This window comes from Paracoccidioides lutzii (genome assembly GCF_000150705.2).
Source record: "Paracoccidioides lutzii Pb01 unplaced genomic scaffold supercont2.13, whole genome shotgun sequence".
Taxonomy (NCBI): domain Eukaryota; kingdom Fungi; phylum Ascomycota; class Eurotiomycetes; order Onygenales; family Ajellomycetaceae; genus Paracoccidioides; species Paracoccidioides lutzii.
Genome location: NW_015440959.1, coordinates 445,914 through 469,314, shown reverse-complemented (window position 1 = coordinate 469,314; position 23,401 = coordinate 445,914). Strand labels below are relative to the sequence as shown.

Here is a 23,401-nt window from a genome sequence, read left to right as displayed (position 1 = left end):
CATTAACGGACTGGAAGCCGGCGGCTATAGAATAAAAGCAAGGCTAGAAATCCAGGACTTCACCAAGCCGGACGAATTGATGAGTTACAACTCTTCCCTGCGCTCTATGTTCCATCGAATCCTAGTCAAGTTTCAATGTCGCTTTCGCATGAACATCCTCCCAAAAACACAAAAGTTTCCCCTTAGCTCCTCACATTATTTTAACCTATATCTTTATCTTGCAATCATTCCTTATCATCTGTGCGGTTAGGTCATCCTGCACCCAACCCTCAATGCGCGCAGCCACATCTCCTACTAGCCGATCGTAGCCGGCATTTCGAGAAACAAATAGGGACTGGTGGGCAGTAACTTCATCCACTCCCTCCATATAAACCCGCACCCACAATGGGTCTCGCTCACCATTGGTCTCTCTTGGAGGTAGAGCACAGAATTTCCGATCTTTCTTGACTTTGGGGTGCGCGTTTGTATTAATGGGAGGGGTGCTGCAGGGGGATTCAATGTCATCAATGCTGTTTGGCGCTCCACTCGCAGGTGATAGGTTGTCTATATGGCTTGCTGGGGAAGAGGGGAGGGATGGTGATAATAGAGGGAGTAATGGTTCTGGAACCGCGTGAGGTGATGGGGTATTCGCGGTCTCTTTGGCTTGTTTCAGTCGTTCCTTTTCTGCAGCTCGTTCCTGTTTGCTGACTAGTTTATTATAAGCTTTTACTTTTTTCTCCTTGTCTTTCAATGCCCTTTCGTAGACTTTCACTTGACAAAAATGCTCTTTCTTAGCTTCTTTTAGGTGCTCCTTTGAATCGTATAATGAAGGGTTGAATTCTGGTGGTTGGTAGAGGGGAGGTGAGATATCCGGAGATACAGCTTCAAAGGGAGTAGTAGTATTGGGGTTTTCTGGTGAGCTATTGGCAGGTTTTACCATCAATATGGGAACCCCAGCGGTGCTTCCTTTGCCATTTTCTACTTGGACAGCGGAAACCATATCTCCAACCTGCTCTTCGTTTTGCCTTTTAGGGTCCACGGATAATGACCTTACGTGGCCTGGCCCAGGGGAAGATGTGGTGCCTGAACTTGTCGGTTGCCCATCAACCAAGTTTCGGTTCAACGCTCCCTCACCACTGCCTCTAACAGGAGATTTGATTCTTCCAGTGGCTGCAGTATAGTAGTTAACAAATCGAATGCGGCGGAATAGTCGACCGCTCCCATCCTGCATTTGACTATACTCGTCAATGTCTTCTAATTCCCTCAAACGCTTGTATCGCCGTTTCAGCCCCGGGTAATCAGCAATGCAAAAACCAAACTCCACATGCGAAGAAATATATCTTTTTGTGGCATCTACAAGGTGGTTGGAGTTTTTAAATATAAAATTCAAAGCTCCATCTAGTTGCGAGCGTTCCGTGAGCCGGATGTCATTTGGAAATGCAGGGTCGAAATGGGGATCGACTGGGGAGGAAAACAGAGGTGCAAGGATTGAGGAATCAACAGGAAAAGGCTGATTCTGCGGATCATCCTTTTTGTCCTTTTTAGGTCTAAACAGACTGCCAATACCAGTGGTGAAGACACCGCGATGCAGACCTAGGAACGGAACATCCAAATTGATAGTTCCCATGATTCGATGTTTAAACATCTCGGGGTTCAGCGGCTCTGACGGTCCAAGGAGGGTAACCTCCGCTGCAAGAATACCACCCAAGCTGTGCCCTACGAGCACGACATCTGTTTCAGGGGATTCGTGAGGTGACAGCCTACCAACACACTCATACCGTACATCAGTGTCATATCGAATTATCAAGAAGGAATTGTTGCAGGCTGGGACACTCACCAGTGACTGAAATCGTCTCTGACAAACTCGATGACTTTTCTAGTCTTGTATCTGGGATAAATCTTGGAATGAACAACGTGAGATTCAGACAACATGACAGCAAGCAAGTTATGAACGTGCGCAGGAAATTTCTGGAAGCTGGTATCCGACCCCACAAAGCCGTGAATGTAGATAAGCAATAATGTCCTTCGTCCATCTCGATTTGAGTCAACGGGGAGAAGCGACTGCATAGACGGAGAACGCTGATCTTCTCTACTCCGAGATTGTGTCCGTGGCCGCCCTCTTGTACCAGTTTGGGCACCATCATCATTATCATCATAGAGCAGGGGTGCGGAGTAGGGAGTCAAATGAATGGTGTCCTTCCTTGGCAGTCCAGACGAATGGATGTCGATATCCAGCGAGCCGCCAGGTGAAGCTGGCCTCTGTTGATTTTCCTCAGACATCTTTGCGGTAATGAAACGGTCTATTGTGTGAGCAATTCAACGTACAACCCATGAGCTCAGCAGACAGACACACTTTATATATGCGAAGACGGGCTGGTAGCTCCAAGACGGCAGAGGATCGGAACGCCACAACCTGTAAAAGTGATGCTTGGCCTCATTAACACCGGCATAGGAGCATCAGTATGAAGAAGACAGAATGCATTCATGTAGTTCTGAGCTGTATAGTTAATTGGTGATAATTTGTGTCTGTTGGTGGGTTGTTTTGATGAACAGTTCTGCTTTAACTAGGGGAAGCGGGGATTCGCCGCGGTAAATAAACAGACGCTCATATCGGCAGGTAACCACCATGACGTCGCATCTGCATGCAAACGGGTGTATCGATACCTATGGGTGTCTTAGTAAATTCAATCTCCGTCTCGAAGATTTTTTTTTTTTTTTTTTTTTTTTTTAAATAAAAAACTATTTAGAAGTTCTGCCAAAGTTGTTTGTCGCCTAAAATAATTAACTTTACTGGCTGCAACCTACATTTTGGACAAAACTAAAAGTTTATCCCTGCATCCGTCATTGGCTTTCCAAATATTTATTCATCAACTCAATCAAAACTCATCAACCAGCATCACCAACCTCCCGTGGAACCACGCCCAGCTGACCATCATACAGACAAGATATAAAACCACGTTCCTTTCCAAGATTTGATGAGCATGAATTTAGTTTAGCCGTGCACACTCGCTTTCCTCGTCCTCCCATTTTGCTCTTTCACCGTAACCATGGCTCCCCCCGTCGACATCTCCATTCCAACAACCATCCTCTCCACCACTCCGAGTCCCTACACCCTTTACAATATCTCCATCAGACTCCCTCTCCGCACCTTCACCATCCAGAAACGCTACTCAGATTTCGTCGCCTTTAACTCCTCGCTAACAAGCCAAGTGACCGCTCCTCCGCCCGTCCCTTTGCCCGGAAAATCTTGGTTTGTAAACACAAACTCCAACCCGACATATCGAGAGAAGCGCAGAGAGGGCCTTGAAGAGTATCTGCGCGCCATCAACGACGCTGAAAATCCACAGTGGCGTAACTCAAACGCGTGGCGCACGTTCTTGAATCTGCCCAGTGCTACTCTAAGCAATGGTTCCTCCCGCGCGTTATCAGATTTGCATGCTGTTGCCACAACTCCCGGTGCGTGTGGTAATGCAGCCCCTATCACAGACCCAACAACGTGGCTAGATTGCTATCGAGATGTCAAGTCACACCTGCACGATGCCAGGCTTCACCTGACACGACGCGACCAGAGCTCTACTCCACAGAAACAACATGAGAGCTCTGCGCAGGCGAAAAGCAGTCTTGTTCGGGCGGGGGTGTTGCTAACGGGCCTAGATGAAGGATTGAAGAATCTAGGCGATAAATCTGCATGGGACGGAAATAAACTTGGCAGCGGTGAGCTTAGGAGAAGAAAGGACCTGCTGGCTAGTGCCCGGAAGGAAAAGGATGGGTTGGAAAGCTTGCTAAACGCCATGATGACCAAGTCTAAGTTGGATAGTGCTGTGGCCTCCGTTCAGGATAAGGAAGCGCTTGTTGGAGCTTCAAGACCTAGGCCGGGCCGGGTGTTGGGCAAGGAGACGGATCAGACGAGAGAGTTGGATAATCAGGGCGTTTTGCAGTTGCAGAAGCAGATCATGGAGAATCAAGATCTTAGTTTGGAGGATCTACGCAAGGTCATTGCAAGACAGAAGGAGTTGGGGATTGCGATCAATAATGAGTTAGAGATCCAGAATGAGATGCTTAGTATGGTGGATGAGGATGTTGAGAGGTTAGTGTTCGATTTTCCTTAGCATTAACTTCATATAATGTTGTCGTTCGTGATAGGGGAGTTTTGCTAACAATTAATACCTACAGAATTAACCGCAAGGTCCAAATTGGGAAAAAGAGAATAGGAAATATATCCTAAGATTCAATATATCCTATGATTTTTTCTTTTTTTTAGTTGCGGGTCTTCCCCTCTTCGTACATTTCAGGTTTTACCCTTTTTTGCATTTATTTATTTGAGCGTGGTGTCAATTTAGCGAGCACATTTACACAGAGAAATACATAGTGTTGATTTTGAATGATGGCCTGGCCTTTTCCGCTGGAGTTTTGTTGGTTATATATACGGGCTTGATAATGTGAATAATCCAATTTCATTAGACTAAGACAAGGAATCTACCCTGATAATCAATCATCCATTAAGGAGGCGTGTATGGATACGGATTCGCTCACAATGTCGAGCACTCCAAAACCATGGCAGGAGTATTCTCACCGAAACTAGGATACTCATTTTGCGGATAAAAACTGTCAAGATGTTAGAATGTCCCACATGGTTGTCCGGAATGTGAAATTTGATATGGGAAACAGTGACTTACATTCCTAGCTTCTTCCACCGTCACTTCAGAGACTTCAGAGAGATTCTTATCAATCAACCCCAGTCTATTCTTCCTCACATACCACCACATCTCGCGCCTATCTCCACCGAGTTCACCCCCAAGCAGTTTCGCCTTCAAGCTACGGATGAAATCGTTATATAGACCAGGCTCCTCAAAGGAAACCAGCTCTTCTTTCATGGTGCCCAAGCCTTCCACGGCCCGATCATAGTTGGCATCACCCAAGCTATGCTTTATTTGGTTTTCTATGATGGTGGACATCTGCTTAACGGCATCCTTGACTGTATCAAGGTTCTGAGAATTCGCCAGGGACTGCTTGAATTCGGGTATGGCGTTGTCCGGGGATATCCTCACACGTTTCTCCGTCTGGAGAAGCTCTTCGACGTTTAAGCCTGAAAGCGGCTTTTCTGTGTCTCGGGCTCGTTTGCGGCCTTTGGCTTTGGGTGGTACTTTGAGAAGAAAAGGTTAGATGTGCAAGCTAAAGAGACAGGGCTTAGAGAATAGGATACCCTTCTTAACATCAGAAGCTTCTACGAGCTTATTTAATTCTTTCTTGCTTTGAGCTTGTAGCTCCTCTGGCTGACGGGATAACCTCTGAAGGGCTTCAGGAACCGGAGGAAGGGGATCGGAGGGGTGGACCGCACGCCATCGGATAGCCTGGTCGATACGATGTAGGAGGGGCGAAAATGAGTCTTCAATAGACAAAGACTCTACAATTTCTCTGTATAGAAAATAAGCTCCGTAAACAGATGAACAGGAATCGAGCAACTTACCCATCTTCATCCTTTTCAGTAAGCTCCATTTTATCAACATAGTCGGCCATTCTTGAGAGAAGATTGACGCTCGGGAGATTCCGGTGTTCAGTCACCGTCTTCCCCGAGACAGTGACCACCTCATCCAACGGGGGGAAGCGATATGGGCGCACATCTTCTGCAAAGGGTAGCTGTAGCTCAAGGAGACATTCGTAATTAGGCTCAATTGAAGGAGCAAGGAGAACGACTAGTGGAGCTTTGCCAGCCTTAGAAACCAGTCGTGCAACAGCGTAACATTCAAGCTCGAATAATGCATGGATTATCGATGAAAGTGCAAGTATTGCTTTATTATTAGTCTTTTGCGCGATGATAATATTTGAAGTCGACATATTCATGTAGCGCTCATACTGGTTTTATGAATTAGCAAATTGGAATTGCAGTTCGACATCAAAAGACCAACATACGTTGTCGCTGGCGATGAATCCAATAAATTCTAATGCAGCATCTGTTTCCAATTTGGTGATATTTTCATCTGACTCCGTGATGTGTACGGCAGTGCGTCCATACTCGTATCCCTTAGCGAGCTCGTCTCGCTCCAGGTCTCGTTTCCCCCCAGCAGCCTCTTTGTCATCAACCTGATACGTTCGAGCATTCCTCACAGAAGTTAACGAAGCAGGCCCCGTTCCTGATTCCTGGCTCCATGCCCCGCCCCCCAGAGTAGCCGATGATTGAGTAGTCTGGTGTGCTTCTGAAAGAACAGAAGAGGGAACAAATGAACTTGCAGCTGGTGGGCGAGCAGCATACGTTCGGTAGTATCTTTCTACCTGGATAGTTAAGGCAGATGAATATTGCTCCGGATCTCCAAGCCTTAAATCACCTTTGAAAGTAGGCATCGACCTAACAACTTTGGTTCGAGGTATCTCCACCTCCGATATTGCATGTTCCAGAGTACCGTAACTACCCTCGCAATCCTCCACGAGCTGCTTAAGATGCTTCTCATTCTCGGCCTGGCTAGGTGGTCACTATCGCTATTCTTGTACAACTGCATGACAAAACTTACCTTCAATGGATCCTTATCTTCTTCTTTGAACCCATACTCCGGGTCATCAAAATCTACTCCTCTGGTTCGGGTTAGATATAGTTCTGGAGCCTAACTGAAAACACCTAACTGACAGTACGACAAGTTCAATATTTTCTTCGTTTATTTTGCTCACAATTCCCTCCATCCCATCCGTATCCATAGCACCTGTTCCATCCGTAACAAGGACGATTTTCCTTCTGTATTTCAATTTCTTGCAGTATCGTACAATCATATCAATCGCCAAGATAAGGGATGATATTGCTATCACGTTGTGAGCCGCAAATCAAGCACAAAAATATAAAAGTCAGATCAGTTATACATACCGTCTCCTTCAGTGGTATTGCTGATTTTGATCGCTTTACGCAGTTCGCGGATTTGAGGCATATGAATCCTAATGATCCGCTCATCAGCATTGAAATGGAATTGAGATGGAAGGTCAAATTGTCAACACACTGGCTTATGTCTTGAAAAACGGTCAAATTGGCATAGCTTTCCTCTTCCTCTTTCTCCCATAATGGATTGTCAGAGCCTAATGCAAGTGGTCAGTCAAATACAGTACGGAGTGGAGGATGGTAGAAGAACCGCTCACGATCTGTTTTGAGACCAATTACTCCAAGATTCGCGGTTTTCCTGCCAGTGGCAACCTAGAAACGTTCCTTGAGTAAGATCCGATGTAGGCAATTATCAATTATAAATACCGTGGTTGTGATCTTATCCCAGACATAGCGCATCGCCCACTCGAGGTCTGATATAGATCTACCATGGTGACAATCGGCCATAGATTTTCCGACATCCACAATATACACAGTGGCTTCCTTGTCCGCCATCTTTCTTCTTAGTGCTGCACTTGGACATGGAAAGATGAAGAGGAAGAAGGGGAGGAGAAATTGATCATAAGCTGAACTTCCACCATCGTGAAAGAGATATATGTAAAGAAACTGGCAAAAGATGGATCGTTTTCTTTCCAGGCTGACACACGCCACAGCCGCGGGGTCACGTGTTACAATTAATCTGATCTGTTGTGCGTGGGTTTAAACTAGTGGTCAAAGATGTGGAGATAATTCCATCGTGTTCACACGTCGCTGTGGTCCGTGTCCATAACGCCTGACGACGACGGCACTCCAACTTCAATGCGCTGAGATGTGGAAAGCAAGCCGGCTGTGTGTCTACATACGTCTCCTCCAACCTTGAAACGGAGAAAATCTTGTTATTCGTACTTTTCCATTAGCTTTACTGCAGGAGTATCAGCTACTTATAGCTACTTATAGTTAACTAGTCATACGAAAACACGGATCCAAATCCATTGCCTACAATGGCCGTATCGCTTCTTGCGCCATTCCATATTATCAGGTTCGCATTATTCTGTTTACCTCGTAGATTTACCGAGAGAACCATCACTCATACCCCGTGAATTAGCTATGGCACGCTGCTTGGTGCCCAGGCCTATCAGGTTCGTTTGCAATTCGTCGCATGATATGTTCTGGAAGTTGATGCTGAGGTTTTGGAGACTTTCGTTGGTGGTATCATCGCATTCAGAACCCTGCCGCGCCCTCAGTTCTCTGCTCTCCAAGAGTCGATATTTCCCGTTTACTTCTCCTTACAAACTGCACTGCCGTTGGTCATGGCTATTACATACCCAGGAGAAAGGATATTTATGGGACGGGGTCCATCAAGCCTATTCGGACTGCTTGCTGAGAGCCCGCGTATCACGACTCTGCTTCCAATCGTTACCATGTTCCTGACTGGCTTGACAAATGTGTTGGTCGTAGGACCGATGACCGTTAAGGTCATGAAGCAAAGAAAGCATCAAGGTCCGTTTATAATTTTGTTTTGCCCAGCTTCCAATCTAGGGGATGTACGGCTGATATTGCTTTCAGAGACGATTGATGGAAAGAAAAGCTACGACCCACATCCCCATTCCAAGGAGATGATTCGCCTAAATAAATCCTTTTCTCGGTTTCACGGAATCTCTTCCATGATTAACCTTCTAGGGCTCATCTCTACAGTATGGTATGGGGTCGTTCTTGCAAATCGCCTTGACTAAACAACGATGTTGAGTCTTCCGCCAATGAATTACACTATTCGACACTGTATCTAGCTCTAACCCTCCTCTCTTCAACATGTTTTCTGCTGGTGATATGGCCGTAATACCGATTGCCCGGTTCATGATTGCCTATTAAACGACTTTTGCCACTTTCAATGGATATGTTAAGCCCGGATATCTGATTTTGTCCATGCCTGCTCTTTTCCATCAATAACTATGATACGACGGCGATATTAAGGGTTTGCTGTTTTGCTGATAATCGCGATAATTTATTTCATTCCTAATTGGCATCACTATCCTGTTTACATTTTACCCCTTTGCATTTGCATTTGCAGTGGCCCCGAATTTCAGGACCTTCTCACTCGATCTCCCAAATGCCCTTTTGCAATATCTACGTCTTCCAGTCTGCAGAAAATCAATTACTTCTCTTATATGTTTGTCTATGCAGTTCCTTGTTTGCATTCTTTATATGCAACGGGTAAAGTGAATAGGATACAAAGATGCTAACATCTAATCAGTGTGCACAGATTTATTTACCATGACCTAGCTTCGACTGATTGCAAATGCCACTCCATTGTTGTCTTCATTTCATGTATTCCATTTCATTGTCTGTTCATGTGTCAACAAAATTATCTTTCAGCATGTTCAATAATAGCTATCATTGCTATAATCAACAAAATCCCATTCTCATTATTTCATACCGAACTTCTTCTATTCACTATCTTTCTCTTGGGGATATCTAATGTAGAGTGTGCCATTCTACTCTCTATGTCTAGTTGTTAGCTGTTTTTCCTTTGAATTTTGCTATCTCCCTATATTTCTCGCCTGCATTTCCAGTCCTTTGTCTACTCTTGCCAACCTCATCCAATCCATCTTGTCTCACCCCCGCTAAATTTGCACCACGAGACTGCTCCTAGACTCATTACAATCTAGGGTGCTTCCCGCTTCACTACTCTGCTTGGACTAGATCCCAGTCCTATAATTTCTCAACGACCGACAATATTTGCTTGTTCGAAGCTTCCTACACTCTCGCAAACTTTTCCTTTCTAGTTACCTCGGACACGTATCTAAAATCCCTCTAAACTACCTACATACGATCGTCGACATACGGTATATACCTACACTATTTATCTACTTTACCACTGTCCCACGATGGATTTAGTCAGATTAGTTGTGTTTTCCCTCTCTCTGCTGCTCTGTTTTGGGCCTTCCAAGGAGTTCCATTCACTGAAACCGGGCCACAAAATGATTTTCCAAGACGCATGTGGGGTGGAATAAATTCTGGATATATTTTGGGAAAATTGGTTGAAATAATTAACAGGCTCTTCCGACAGGCAAAATTGCTACACCCACGACAACCCCTAGGTCTCCCTTCGCCCACAGTTCCACCAAATGACAGCTCGCCAGCTGCGCCAGTGCCGGTTAGCTTTGTACCAATTGCTAGTCTTGCATTAGTTACAGGCGATATGTGCAGACACCACGGCAAGTCTGATAATAATGCAAATGTCTGTTCGCTCACAAAACTTTAACTGAGATCCGTGGATTTACGCAAGCTCAAAATCCAGGATGGTTCTCACGGCTGTTGGAGATACTCATATATGAAAGTAATTTCCCGTCCCAAAATTAGTATGCTATCGCTATGTACAAGCTCTCAACTTTCTTTCCCTGCGGCTGCAGGATGTAGCAGAGGGTAAATACCCTTCTTGGCAAAATGGACGGCTTCAGCTTTCATAAGTTCAGCTCTCAGATCGCGCTTTTATCCGCGTCGCCACCTTGACCGGGTTTTCTTTTTGGATAGGGATGTTAAAGATGTTGGAGGGGTCCGGAGGGCGAGAAGTGCGAGAGGTCCATACCAGGACTTCAGGAGTGTATGCGCAGGGAGGAGACGTTGGTGATAAGCAGGCCCTCTCAGTGCCTCTTCTCCGCGCACCTATTTTAAACGTGAGCTTCTCGTGCTTATGAAATTGTCGCTGGAAGCAACTTACGGGGTAGAAGGTTGGTCTACGGGCGAGAGTTAATGATTAAGAGATCCGCTTAAACGTGAAAGTTATTCATACCTGTTGTCATTTTGGGCCTATGACAACAGTGAAACTAAATAAAGTAATACGACATGCAACAAACTTTAGAAGATTCTCTTGAAGTGTTCTGTGCATGGGATCCGAAAGTTGTGTGCGCAACCAAGGAAGAATGACTCTTTTGACTGTTAGATGTAGTTGTGCTAAGCCAGTTAGTTAACTAAGAAAAACTGCTTAGTCATATTCTTCCACATCGCTTCTACTTAAGAATCTCGATTCTTTGAAGCTTTTGTCGGAGCATTTAAATTTAGAGAAAGTGTCAATCCTTCGTCGATGCCAGAGCAACTTTTTTATACCCATGAAATATTGGATAGAAGTGTCTGAGTATGTTGAAGGAAGCTGATATCTCAGCCAATGAACGCGCATTTATTTTGGACGCCCTCCATAAAAATATTCGCCTTGATGGCCGTGCTTTGGATCAGCTCCGCCCGCTCATGGTGTCGTTCGGGAACGAATGTGGACATGTGAAGCTCCAATTGGGCAAAACTAGGTTCGTTCAATTGCACAGGTTTTGCTGGGTGTTCTGTTTCTTTTCTTCAGAGTTGTCTCTGAAGAATGTACTTAAAATACCATAACTGACAACTTGCTAGCGTTGTCGTGCGCATATCTGCAGAGGTGACAAAACCCCACCCTGAGCGGGAGAACGATGGAATTTTTACAGTTGTGGTGGAACTTAATGATATGACTTCACCTGCTTTTAAGACGGGGTGGTACGTCTATTTGGTCTATTTGCCTATTAACAGGGTATGTTTTACCTGTTTGTGATATCAGTCCTAACCATTTGCGTTGCAGGCAATCAGAGATGGAAACACAACTCGCCCGTATCCTTGACAGGATAATTCGGCGATCCAATGCACTCGATACAGAATCACTGTGCATAGCTGCTGGCAAAAATTGCTGGCATATTCGGGCAGATGTACATGTCATTGACTCTGACGGGGGCCTGGTGGATAGCTGTTGTCTTGCCATCATGACAGCCCTGCTCCATTTCCGTCTCTCGGAAGCGATTGTTCGTGAAGGACGGGTAATTGTCTTCAGCCCAGAGGAAAGGGTCCCGTCACCTCTGAATCTCACCAAACTCCCACTCTCTACTACGTTCAACATATACGATGAGGGTAGAATCATTGTATTAGATGCGGTGTCGAAAGAGGAAGCGGTCAGTGATGGTAACCTCATCATTGCTCTCAATAAGACCGGGGAGCTTGCTCTCTATATAAAATCTGACGGAACACCTGCAGATCCTCTAAGCATGATTTCATGCTCAAATGTGGCGCTGGCCAAGGTAAATGAGATGAGCAAGTTCATATCCACGAAACTGGAGGAGGATTCGAAAATACGAGAACAGAAACGCCAGGGTGTGGCCGAATCAAGCGCCGCTAATAAAAGGCAATTATGACATTTGATATCTTAATTTTTTTTTTTTTTTTTTTTTTGTGGGCAGTGTCCCCGCCGTTCATTAACTCTATGTCCACGGATCTGCCAAGCTTCTCGGCATTTACGACACGCAGGCTTGGAGCCTTAGGAGGTTCGCTTTGGCATTGAAGACACGGGATTATTACCAGATAACCAGACAAGACGACTAGTAGTTCACGTTAGCAAGCCCCGAAGAAGGGAGTACGATCCCTTGGATATAAAATCAATTAAGTGAAAATAAGATTTTCTCTTTGTCCGGTCTCTGCCACCCTCGTTAGTCAGCTGTCCTTGAACATTTGAAGTATTTCTGAAACAAAACCTAACGGGTCATCTAATGTCCCGTGGAGACAAACTGAACCCGTCCACTTCTGAACCAAATACAAAACCCGCTACGAAACCAGACAAATAAAACATCAGCCTTTGGGATCCTGCCTACCAAGAATCAGAAAGTTCACCCCCAACTGACAAGACGGGCGGCAAGAAGTAGAAGTTTATAAAATGAGTTCTCGTTGCCCCTTATGGGATCCAAGTTTATATTCGAGAATATTACTTTTTGGGCACTTGAGCAACGCCTCTTCTCCCTCCAGATACATTATGAGTAACATGTTTCGTGTTGTGGTGCTGTTATAGGGACCCCTGCCCGGGCCCTTGTGAATCAGTCCTCCGAAACAATCGTTGCTCCGTGTGTGTGGCTGCTTTTGTTACCTCGATCTGCTGACAGGGTAGCGATGGTGGAATCGCTGATTCACGGTCTGCGTATTTGTGTTTCTGTTTGTTAGTGTTTTGCTGGCTGCGGTGAACAGGATTAGAAAGAGGATTGGAGATCAGCACGATATCAATAAATCGGAAACTTTTTTATATACGGTATAATATGTGGATAGTAGATATTTTTCTCTAGGGAGGACAGTCGTCTAGCATAGGCAAATATAAGAAATTACTACAGGGCAGCCTTTATTGCGCAGAAAATATCGAAAAGAAGGGTGAAAACAAGCTACCGTGTTTCTTCGGTCCATCGACGTCCATCGACGTACACGTAAATGTACTTGCAAACCGAAATTTGTACGTTGGAATTTTCAAGTTTATAAAAGGAGGATGATGTCCGTTTCTTAAGCTGGGGCTATAAGACATCCAAGTGGAATTCAGATACGACGAAGGCTAAGCGTAGATAAAATTTGTGGGGGGAGAACACGGTTGTGAGGTAGATAATAATAGCACAGGGGGAGAGGAGAATTGCTGCCGTAAGCTTGGTGGGAACTTAAATCCAGCAGGGCCGTGGAGTACTCTATCCTCATAAAATGGTAGGCCCAGTATGAACTCGTTTTCGTATAGAGGGAACTATACTTGTTGTAGCCATCCTCCTCAAATCCTTTTCGCGAAGGATTCCAAGATTGTGGGACGCTTCTTAATATTCGGGGAGGACTGGACATGATCACTCCAGGCAACAGAGTAGCAACAAGGTGAGTCGACTGGAAGGTAAGATAAGTGGATAAATTATTATCCACCGACTTGTTCGAAGATATACCTCCTGCACGCAGCCTTCAGCGCTTCAATCCTTTGCTGTGTGTGTATAAAAACTTCGCGATACATATGCAAGCTTTCATTCACCACTTCCGTCTTCGACTTTGTGCCAGCGCAAATTTCTCGCATCCGCAATTCCATCTCTTTTCGCAGAAATGGCTTGCTTAAGCTGGGACTATCCGGTAAGCCATTTACGACGTCGTCATAGCCTTTAACGAGAGCCACTCCAAGTTGCGTGGGAATAAATTCTTGCACAGTATTGTTACCTCTACCTCCGCCACTACGGGGTCGCGTTGCTACATATTCGCGCTCTTTTATTTTTGCAATATGCTCGGCCATCGTAGCATCAGTTCCAATACCATTAGCATCCATAAGTCCGATAAGTTCGGGCTCTGTTAGATAGCCAGGAGCAACAGTTTTTCCATCCGTGATTTTGGCTTCAGTGGGTTCGAAAACCTCCCCAACTGTGAAAATGGGCATTTCTTGGCTGCTTTCCCATTTATCATACACGTAAACATCCAAGTAATTTCTCTCCAGAACGAGAAGGCCGTGGGCGTGGAATATCTCGTCTCCATATTTTATTTCGATTTCCGTGGACTCGCCCTTCGCATCTTCGGAACAGCAAGCGAGGAAACGGCGACTCACAAATTCGTAAACACGACGTTCATCTTCGGATGATAAAGCCGCTGGCGCAGCGTATATGACTGGATGTATTGGAGGGTGAGCCTTGTCATTATGACGACCGGCTCGGGGTTGGGTGAAAGCACCATCCATGAGTCTAGGGGCGAAGTTAGAATTTTTTTTTTTTTTTTAGTTATATACACTTGAAACAATATATTAGGAAAGTCGACACTACGAACCGCTGCGCGTTCTGGCCCCAATTTTCACTTGGTATCTGCTTTTCAACAAGCTTTTTCAGATCAATTCCCTTATCAAATTGGTCTGTTTCCGTACGAGGATAGCTGATGAAGCCTTTCGTGTATAGCCCCTCTGCAATCTAGATCATATCAGCGAGATTTGGTAATATTGAGTAGAGTAAGACTAACCTTCATGACTTTCTGACTGTCCATCCGAAGATATTTACTTCCCATCATCTGGAGATCCACAGTCGTCAAAGGCAACGGGCGCCATTTGCGCGTTGGTTTCTTGATTACTTTCGTAACTTTGGCGGTTTTTGCGCTCAAGCACCGCTCAAACAAGACCACCGCGGCGGCTCTGTCAAAGACGTGGACTCTCCGCCACAAAAAGTTGACAGTTTTCCCGTCACGAAGATGGGAAACTTTGATAACCCAGAATGTCTCTGGTTTAAAATTCTTTACCCGGAAATACCTATCGACCACAAATCCCAACGTCGGGAACTGACAGGATCCTTGAAAACATCAACTTTTGTTTGTAATATGCAAGTTAGAGGGGTGATATAAATACCATAGCTGATAATTCGGTCCTCCAGTACACCCCCCAGTGATTTGAGTTGGAGTGTCTGTAGCCTGGTGAAAGCTGCCCCAATCCTCAAATCTAATTCAATTCGCGCAGCTACCGCATTTGCTTGGAACTCATCCAGTTCTATTGGATTTGTGGCAGCATGTAGAACATGACTAGAAGCTATCAACACTTGAGTCCGAAAAGGGTGACATTTGTTGGCTGACTAACGCTCGCTCTGTATTGCTAAACCTAGCCCGTTTTACCTCGATCTGTGGGTTTCCTTTTCTTGCCTGGTACCGTACTTCCGTCCCGATATGTTCTCCTTCACGGTCACAATCAGTCCAGATGAATAAAGCTTTCGAGTGTCTGGCCAACGTTTGAATGTTTTCGGCAATCTTTTGTTTGTCCTAGGGCGCACGTATTAATTGATGGTTGCAATATTGAGTTGATATTTTTTAAGAAACAAACTTTTGGAACTGACACCTGCACAGGGGCATCAAACAAGCGGCCAGGAGGACAAGAATTCCAGCCTCTGTATTGCGAGTCAAAATCCAGCCCTGTCAAGTGTCCAATAACGCTTGTCACAGTCACTGAACACCTCCCCCATGGCGGTGCAAAAGTGAAGTCAAACTCGTAGTTTTTAACAAATACATTCCCCCGAATCGATAACTGGAAGAAATATTGGCCTGGTATTAATTACTTCTGATTCTCGAATTCCTATAGATCTCGGGCCTACCCTTACCGTACGAAGTGCACCACCAGAGAGGTGCTGAGCCACTGCTTTAGCGATAGCAGGCTTCTCTGCAACACATAAAATCTTGCGGGCCATTTGTAATGAACAGGGAGAGAATTTTGATGTTTGAAAGTGCGTCATGCACTTTGGAGGTCCTTAATCATAACATCCATTTTGATCGCTCCTCAATGGAAGAATATTTGGTCAAATAGCATCCATGATTTTCCATTAGGGTATCAGCATGCCTGCGATGACTCGATGAGGCTCTTATCAGGTCGTCTAGAGGTCGCTAAAGTTGAGCCGCGTAAACGCGTTATTCCAATATAAAACGCACAGACCACACCTTAATTTGCTGACTAATAGCAAACCTTCCGCGGACCTAAGGAGGTCGATCCCTTACGTTGACCAAATTGCGACAACATTCCGACAATTGAACTGTGGATGCAACATGGCGTTACCAACTGTACATACGGAGGCGGATTGCGTGAACTTTTCTCTCACAGTCTTACCTTTCATATCTCAACTAATATCCCTGCCTTCAAGGCTGATCGACTCTGTCACGGACATCGAGACACTCAAACATGTCTATGTCACCACAAACCCCTTTGTCACAGTCATCGCTTTTGCGTTGTTTCTAGCACCGATATTCCTAATCATATCCGAAGTAACCAGGAATCATTCCCAAGTCGACCGCTGCTGGGGCGTTCTTCCCATTGTTAACAATGCTCATTACGCAATATGGTCTCGTTTGAATAGTTTGCCAACTGGGATAATCGACACAATTTGCGGAGTCAGCATCATCTGGGGTGTAAGATTGACCATTGTTTTCTACTGTCATTCTCTGCAGCAGAAATAATAAATCAACAAAATTCTAAACATATTTGCTACAATAGGCTCGTCTCACATATAATTACTGGAGAAAAGGAGGCTACAGCATCGGATACGAAGACTACCGTTGGATCATTATACGGAACAAATTAAACAGTCCTTTTCTCTTCTTCCTACTTAACCTCACCTTCATATCCCTCGTCCAACCTATGCTACTAGCCCTCATTACCGCCCCAACTTATGTGTTCGTTTTGCTCAGCACTACACCAGAAGGATCCCAATACGAAGCATTCGACTGCCTCTTTTCCTGGATAATTGTCTTCTTCGTCTTTATCGAGGCGCTTGCAGATCAACAACAGTGGAATTTCCAAAATGCCAAAAAGGAATTCAACCAGATTGCTCGGGTTCCACCAAAGTACAAAGGGATATTCACAAGCGATGATCTGAATCGTGGCTTCGTTGTTTCCGGGCTCTGGGCCTGGTGCCGACACCCGAACTTCGCGGCCGAGCAGGCTGTCTGGCTAACGTTGCATCAGTGGTCTTGCTTCAAGAGCCAGCAGTATTACAACTGGTCCGGGATCGGGGCTCTGTGCTATGTCCTCCTCTTCCAAGCGAGCACGCCCTTCACAGAAAGTATCACGGCAAGTAAATACCCAGATTATAAACAGTATCAACGTCTGGTTGGGAAATTCATCCCACGTTTAACCGTTGACTCACGGGGAGAAGATTCGGAAGAAGACCCATCGTCGCCGTCGGGCACCAGCCGGCCACAGCCATCGAAAGCGAAATTTGCCTGGAAAAAGACAAAATAAACTACCTATTTTCACGCTTGAGCTAACTTTCTTTTGTCAATTAAATTATACACCTCCTCGGGCATACTGTTTTCTGCTTTTTAATATATGCTCAACTCCTTCATCATTTTGTGTTGCAACACCAATAACCTTCTTCGGTTGACTTTGTTTCCATATACTTCAGCGCCATATTCTAAATTTTATTTTTTCACAACTTTACATTAATAATTAACTTTATCACATCCGTTGATTTCTTTCTTCTAGATTTTTATTCCTTTCCTCTTTGTTTTACCATTGTTATAGATTGAGTTAGATAGGATCACCGGGTCATCCCTCACCTGTATGTATTCATGCGAGTGCCACTTGTTAAGCTCTCATAGATAATATAAACAATTTATAGCTAAGCTTCCAACTTCTCTTCCAGTAATAACATCCTATATCAAGCAAAATATGTGAAGATTTTGAAGCCGGGAGCTAAAAAGGCTTTCCACCTCCTACATAGAATTATAGCTATGTTTTCAAATCACCAATTCGAGTAGCTGAGCTGATTCTGCAGGAATTATGTCGGATCTTCTATACACAGCTCTCAATGTCTGTCTAGGCAGCGGGCGTTAAGTTCATATTTTATTTTCGTTTCTTTTGTAAAACAAAAAGATTCTCTGAAAGTCCCATTCTTCTCTTATCTTTCCTTTATAGATATCCTCAGCCCAATTGACGCCTTTCTTAAAAAAAACCAATAACCCGTCAAAAGTTGGAAATTTAATATACAAGATATAAATTATAGATCAATAATAATTCAGGATGTGGAGATTTGGGGAGAATGGTTGGTACTGGGAGAAAGTATCCCCAAATACCCTGGGATACAGTCAAGGTAGGTCAAGGATATAGCCCGATAAAATCCGCTGGTAGGAACTTAGTTAAAGTAGTAATTAATCACAGAAACCTGGACACTTGATACAGTAATAGAGTACAGAAAGGGGAAAGAAAACGAAGGCGACCAGATGAACAAACTAGTGAAGATATAGTAACACCAAAAAAGAAACAAATAGAAAAGGGGAGATATAGGAGACGTTATGATTTGATTCCTAAAACAGATGCAGGGAGCGTTAAGCTAAGAAACAGAACGTTTTGACTTTGCCTCATGCAGGATTAGATGGCGTTGGACCTTCTTTTCCGTCTACTTCATCCGTGTTTAATTTATCAGAAAGAGTCTCATTCGGTGGGGGTGGCGGCGCAATCGTTCCTGCACCGCCTGCTCCATCGAAGTACTTCGCAAATTCGCTAGATTCTGGGAATGGTCTTGGACCAAGAAGCCGAATCATGTCATCACGACTGAGAACTTCCTTGGTTAGAAGTTCTTCCGCGACGATACCAATTTCGGCCTTCTTCTCTGTTAGGAGTTTACGGCACTTTTCATAGGCTTCGTTGACGATTCGTCGAACTTCCATGTCAATATCCCTAGCGGTAGTTTCTGAGAAGGGCTTCTGGAATTGCTGCTGCTCTTCATCGTAGTACAAATAGCCAATTTTCTGGGACATTCCGAACTTGGTTACCATAGCGCTCGCCATCCGGGTGACTTTGTTAAAGTCATCGCTGGCGCCACTGGTCACGGTATCAAAATGGAGCTCCTCGCTGACACGTCCACCAAGGGTCATAGCCATTCGGTCCATGAGCTGGTGGAAATTCATCAGGTAGGTGTCACCCTGTGCCGGTAGATATTGGGCATAACCTAGTGCACCCTGGCCACGAGGGATGATGGATACTTTCAGTAACGGATCAGCATACTTGAAGTACCAGCCGCAAATAGCGTGGCCAGCCTCGTGATACGCCACTGTTTTCTTCTCCTCTGGTGAGAGCACCAGCGATTTCTTTTCTAGACCACCAATTACTCGCTCAATGGCCTGCTCGAAATGGGACATGGTTACCTCATCAGCGCGGTAGCGGGCAGCTAGAACAACCATCAGTCTTATCTCACACTAATATTTCCAAAAGAGACGACAGCATCTTCATTGAGCAGTTACTTACCGACTAGTGCAGCCTCGTTTACACAATTGGCAATATCCGCTCCGGAGAAACCAGGAGTCAATGCAGCCAATCTGCCGGTCAAGTAATCCAAATCGACCTTGGTGACAATTTTTTTCAGGTGAACACGGAAAATCTGTTTTCGTCCATCCATTGTCGGTCTATCAATGGAAATGTGTCTGTCAAATCGACCAGGTCGCAACAATGCCTTATCTAGGATATCGACTCGATTGGTTCCTGCCAGAACCACAACTTGATCCGAAGTGTTGAAACCATCCATTTCGGTCAGGATCTGATTCAATGTGCTCTCGCGCTCATCATTTCCACCACCATAAGCGTTCTTCGATCTCGACTTTCCAATAGCATCAATCTCATCAATGAATATAATACAAGGTGTGTTTTTCCGGGCGGTTGCAAACAGATCACGGACTCGGGAGGGGCCAACGCCAACAAACATCTCGACGAACTCAGACCCGCTAACGCTGTAAAATGGAACGCCTGACTCGCCAGCTGTAGCCTTTGCTAATAACGTCTTACCGGTACCCGGTGGCCCTGAAAGAATAGCGCCTCTGGGGATCTTGGCACCAAGCCGTTGAAACTGCTCCGGTTTCTTAAGAAAACTAACAAATTCCATAATCTCAACCTTGGCCTCGTCCATACCGGCTACATCAGCAAACTTTATCTTGACATCAGTTTCGTGGTTAAATCTCTTGGCCCTGCTTTTACCCATGCCAAATATGCCACTTTGGCCACCTCCGCCCGTAGCGCGCCTCGAGAGCCAGATGCCAGTGCCAATAAGGACAAGAGTAGGAGCAAGACTCAGGATTGTGGCACCCCAGGAAACTTCATCTTGATAATCCACAGGAATACGTTCAGTGGTTGGGATGTCGAGCTCCGTTTGAGCCTGATCAATCTTCCTTTCAAATCCCTCAACAGATCCTATTGCGAAGACATAGTAGAAATTTGGTTGCGTCGCAGGTGATTCTGGGTACACATTCGCAACTGCTTCACGATGAAGCTCGACCCGCACTTTCTTGCCGTTGAGGACCGTCAACTTGGCAACCAACCCCTTATCCAAAAAGGTATTTCTGAATTCTTGCCACGTAATATCCTTTGTAACATCACCGGGAATAAAGCTCCGGTACATGTAGTACGAGAGAAAGGTAGCGACTAAAAAGGACGCCGGATCAAACTTGAATTTTATATCAAAGGGTGTCTGAGCGTTAAATTTCGGCCCTTTGAATCCATATTTTTGGTCCCGTTGCTTTTGCTCCTGCTTTTGTTCTCCCTCAGACCGACCGGTTTCATCTTTAGCCTTGCCACTGCTCTGTGCATGGCCTTGTTGTTCTGGGAAGTTTTCTTCAGATTTACCCATCATTCGGCGAGGGCTTTTATGTAAACTCCTATCTGACATCTTGGAAACAATTAATGGTCCATGTCGAGTCCATAACCGGAACACCTGCGTTACATTGGCAAGTGTAAATTGCTTAGAGTCCTTAACTTGTTTAACAAAAAGTTTCACGTCGTCGGGGAACCCTTCTTCTTTGAAAACCTCCGCCATTTCTTCCACAAACTGCCTCTGCGACGCCGGAAGTTTGTCCCTCACCAGTCCTAGAACGTAATCAAGGTCCTCGATTTCCTCCTGACTTGCACGGTACTTAAGTTTTTCAGGCTCTTTTCCATTGTTCTCCCCATTTGGCCCTTCGGGAGGCGGTTGGGGTTGCTGCCCGGAAGGCCCATCACTGCCAGGAGGAGTAGGACTCCCATTTTCTTTACCAGGATTTGGAAATTGCCGGAAGTTAGTGAGATATGAGCGGGACTGGCGAGCGCTCACAATGATGGGATAAAGGTGGGATTGCCACAGTGATAAGGGCGATAATCGTGGGTATATAGAGCGCCCCGCTGCTACCCCCGAATATCGAGCAAGATTGCCGGGCCGTCGAATCAAGCTAGCCATCGTCGGAGGAGGGGTGAGGTGGAGGTGAAGTGGAGGCGGAGGCGGAGGCGGAGGCGGAGGTGGAGGTGGAGGGTTCGGAAAAGGATACAAGTTTGGCAGACGCTCAGCTCAGCAATTGACAGGACGTAAATAACCCATAGGAGCGTCCACTCCGCTAGCAGATACAAAGATGAAAATGGGGAGATAGAAAGGGCCGAAACCAAAACCGGAGTTTAGTTGGGAGTCTTGTCTGGGGGTTGATGAGTCGGTGGTTGGAATTCCGCCTCCAATTTTTGCTCGGGATGACTCAGCGGCCCCGGACAACGGAAGCATCTAGCACAGCCGACTATTTATATCAATACCTAAAATGAAAACGCTCACTGCATTTCCCAACAGAACCACGCATGAGCTTTTAATCATATATCTCTAGAGCACTGCTCAATGATTGAGGGAACGAATAGGTACAGTTCTTACACATATGGGAAAACCAGATTATGAGGCATATGATTCTGTTCATTTTACAAGACCGCGTCATGTTGCAGAACCCATTATAAATTAATCTATCTGATGACTGAGAGGAAGGGAAATTTCAACCAAACCTCATCAGCAAACAGCTTGACAGCCTGACCGAGAGCAGTCACAATCAACGCCTTTAATACAGCGACAATCAACTCATTCAGGACCTGACTCCAACTACCTCTGCTTCCCAAGTCGTTGATATGTCAGGCCATCAGAAAGGAGCAGAGGCAGCAGAAGCAGCAGCTCAGGCTATGATTATGGAGCAGCCGAGGAGAAGTGGCCCAAGTAGTTAACCCAGTCTAAGAAGAATATCAGAGGGCGCCTCGAATTCTTCGCGCTCTTATATAAAGGAGCTGTGAGCCTGCGACGGTTGAAGAGGAGTCAAACACCTCGATCAGCGATTACTATGCTATAGCCTACGGAGTATTTTCTTTCAACTTGTGCTAGCTATTCTGTTTGGGCTCAAAAGTCCGATTATCCTAAGAGGCATTCAACTCGCTTTGTGGGTTGATTAAAAGTCTTCCGTACGCCACCCCGTACACCGTCCGCCCTTACGGTGCCTGAGGATTGGGGGTGTGCCCTGACATAAGCTAGGCTAAATTAGGACGGCTCCTGGGACCTCACCTCCTTGCAACTCTTCAAATGCCTTGTGGACCACTATATATTGGAATCACGACAAGGAATGGCGCTCTCCCATCCCAGCTGGAGCAGCTACCGGAGCCTTCTTTTTTGGAGCTGGCACTGCGCTGCTTATCACAGCTTTGCTGACTATTTACTCTATGGGAAGCCGATTGTACGGAGATCGGAAGCAAGCCCGTTCAGCGTTATTGCTCAATAAGCTGCCGTTTTCCACCAGCGATATCCCATGCCCTCTACCGACGAGCACAGAGATCGAGGAAGGCACTATTCCTCATGAAGCATAATTGGTGAAGGGTCGTTAAAGTTAGAATGAATTCGTTGTCAGGTTCGGTCCTACTATCGAAGCGCTGAATATGCTTTTTGTCCAGAAATCTACGAAAATAAAGGCCCCCCGAGTTTACGCAATGTACAACGATCCCAAGACGTCGATGAAATTATATTGTCATGGAATTCATCGAAGGCTGCACCCTGGATGCCCAATGGGCAGATTTGTCCCAATGCCAGAAATCTGAGATTACGCTGATCCTTAAAACAATACTTCGACGAATTGCGCAGCCTCCCCTTCCCCTGGGTTCTACGGCTGTAGTTATCGGAAGGGATCAGCTCCTGCATGGTATTTTCCTGGATCCCGCGACCTGTGCCTACCATTAACGGCCCCTTCGATCCTGAGACTGCATTGAATGAGGCTCTAGCTTTGAAATTTATCGAAGAATCTGAAACCCGTTCCACCTACAAGGCTGACCTCTATCGTCTATCGCTATCTATGTTTTCCGCGACAACGAATCGAAATTTACACATGGGGACTGCCAGCGGAAGGATGTCATCGTCAAGCAACTTCCCGACAATGGAAATCAGAAACAATATGAAGTGACTCTTATTGACTGGGAAACATCAGGATGGTACCCTAGCTGCTGGGAATTCTCGCTGGCAACGTTTGCCACCAGATGGATGATGA

The 23,401-nt window shown here is 45.5% G+C and overlaps 10 protein-coding genes across 10 annotated transcripts; 5 read left to right on the top strand and 5 right to left on the bottom strand.

Annotated features, from left to right (window-relative positions):
- Window positions 1-205: 205 nt before the first annotated feature.
- PAAG_05115 (hypothetical protein) lies at window positions 206-2,259 on the bottom strand (the record flags this gene model as incomplete). The annotated part of the gene is made up of 2 exons (XM_002792933.1): window positions 206-1,739; window positions 1,817-2,259. The coding sequence occupies 2 exons, from the start codon at window positions 2,257-2,259 to the stop codon at window positions 206-208; spliced, it is 1,977 nt and encodes a 658-aa protein (XP_002792979.1).
- A 767-nt stretch (window positions 2,260-3,026) lies between these two features.
- On the top strand, window positions 3,027-4,204 carry PAAG_05114 (v-SNARE; the record flags this gene model as incomplete). The annotated part of the gene is made up of 2 exons (XM_002792932.2): window positions 3,027-4,066; window positions 4,153-4,204. 2 exons carry the CDS (start codon window positions 3,027-3,029, stop codon window positions 4,202-4,204), a joined length of 1,092 nt encoding a protein of 363 aa, XP_002792978.1.
- Window positions 4,205-4,595: 391 nt separating this feature from the next.
- On the bottom strand, window positions 4,596-7,333 carry PAAG_05113 (ATP-dependent DNA helicase II; the record flags this gene model as incomplete). Its single annotated transcript, XM_002792931.2, has 10 exons — window positions 4,596-5,122; window positions 5,183-5,394; window positions 5,447-5,832; window positions 5,890-6,432; window positions 6,486-6,546; window positions 6,599-6,767; window positions 6,830-6,897; window positions 6,960-7,035; window positions 7,096-7,150; window positions 7,205-7,333. The coding sequence occupies 10 exons, from the start codon at window positions 7,331-7,333 to the stop codon at window positions 4,596-4,598; spliced, it is 2,226 nt and encodes a 741-aa protein (XP_002792977.2).
- Window positions 7,334-7,818: 485 nt separating this feature from the next.
- Window positions 7,819-8,686, top strand: PAAG_05112 (hypothetical protein; the record flags this gene model as incomplete). Its single annotated transcript, XM_015845473.1, has 5 exons — window positions 7,819-7,856; window positions 7,923-7,956; window positions 8,014-8,317; window positions 8,384-8,516; window positions 8,605-8,686. The coding sequence occupies 5 exons, from the start codon at window positions 7,819-7,821 to the stop codon at window positions 8,684-8,686; spliced, it is 591 nt and encodes a 196-aa protein (XP_015699699.1).
- A 1,600-nt stretch (window positions 8,687-10,286) lies between these two features.
- PAAG_05111 (hypothetical protein) lies at window positions 10,287-10,617 on the bottom strand (the record flags this gene model as incomplete). The annotated part of the gene is made up of 2 exons (XM_015845472.1): window positions 10,287-10,480; window positions 10,608-10,617. The coding sequence occupies 2 exons, from the start codon at window positions 10,615-10,617 to the stop codon at window positions 10,287-10,289; spliced, it is 204 nt and encodes a 67-aa protein (XP_015699698.1).
- A 334-nt stretch (window positions 10,618-10,951) lies between these two features.
- PAAG_05110 (exosome complex exonuclease RRP45) lies at window positions 10,952-12,021 on the top strand (the record flags this gene model as incomplete). The annotated part of the gene is made up of 3 exons (XM_002792928.1): window positions 10,952-11,115; window positions 11,216-11,335; window positions 11,418-12,021. The coding sequence occupies 3 exons, from the start codon at window positions 10,952-10,954 to the stop codon at window positions 12,019-12,021; spliced, it is 888 nt and encodes a 295-aa protein (XP_002792974.1).
- Window positions 12,022-13,532: 1,511 nt separating this feature from the next.
- Window positions 13,533-15,807, bottom strand: PAAG_05109 (DNA topoisomerase; the record flags this gene model as incomplete). The annotated part of the gene is made up of 7 exons (XM_002792927.1): window positions 13,533-14,334; window positions 14,417-14,553; window positions 14,603-14,925; window positions 14,982-15,151; window positions 15,207-15,385; window positions 15,447-15,647; window positions 15,721-15,807. The coding sequence occupies 7 exons, from the start codon at window positions 15,805-15,807 to the stop codon at window positions 13,533-13,535; spliced, it is 1,899 nt and encodes a 632-aa protein (XP_002792973.1).
- A 352-nt stretch (window positions 15,808-16,159) lies between these two features.
- PAAG_05108 (hypothetical protein) lies at window positions 16,160-17,351 on the top strand (the record flags this gene model as incomplete). Its single annotated transcript, XM_002792926.1, has 2 exons — window positions 16,160-16,519; window positions 16,605-17,351. 2 exons carry the CDS (start codon window positions 16,160-16,162, stop codon window positions 17,349-17,351), a joined length of 1,107 nt encoding a protein of 368 aa, XP_002792972.1.
- A 1,118-nt stretch (window positions 17,352-18,469) lies between these two features.
- PAAG_05107 (AAA ATPase) lies at window positions 18,470-21,309 on the bottom strand (the record flags this gene model as incomplete). The annotated part of the gene is made up of 2 exons (XM_002792925.2): window positions 18,470-19,278; window positions 19,356-21,309. The coding sequence occupies 2 exons, from the start codon at window positions 21,307-21,309 to the stop codon at window positions 18,470-18,472; spliced, it is 2,763 nt and encodes a 920-aa protein (XP_002792971.1).
- A 1,581-nt stretch (window positions 21,310-22,890) lies between these two features.
- On the top strand, window positions 22,891-23,317 carry PAAG_11986 (hypothetical protein; the record flags this gene model as incomplete). The annotated part of the gene is made up of 2 exons (XM_015847542.1): window positions 22,891-23,059; window positions 23,139-23,317. The coding sequence occupies 2 exons, from the start codon at window positions 22,891-22,893 to the stop codon at window positions 23,315-23,317; spliced, it is 348 nt and encodes a 115-aa protein (XP_015702845.1).
- Between the last annotated feature and the right edge of the window lie 84 nt (window positions 23,318-23,401).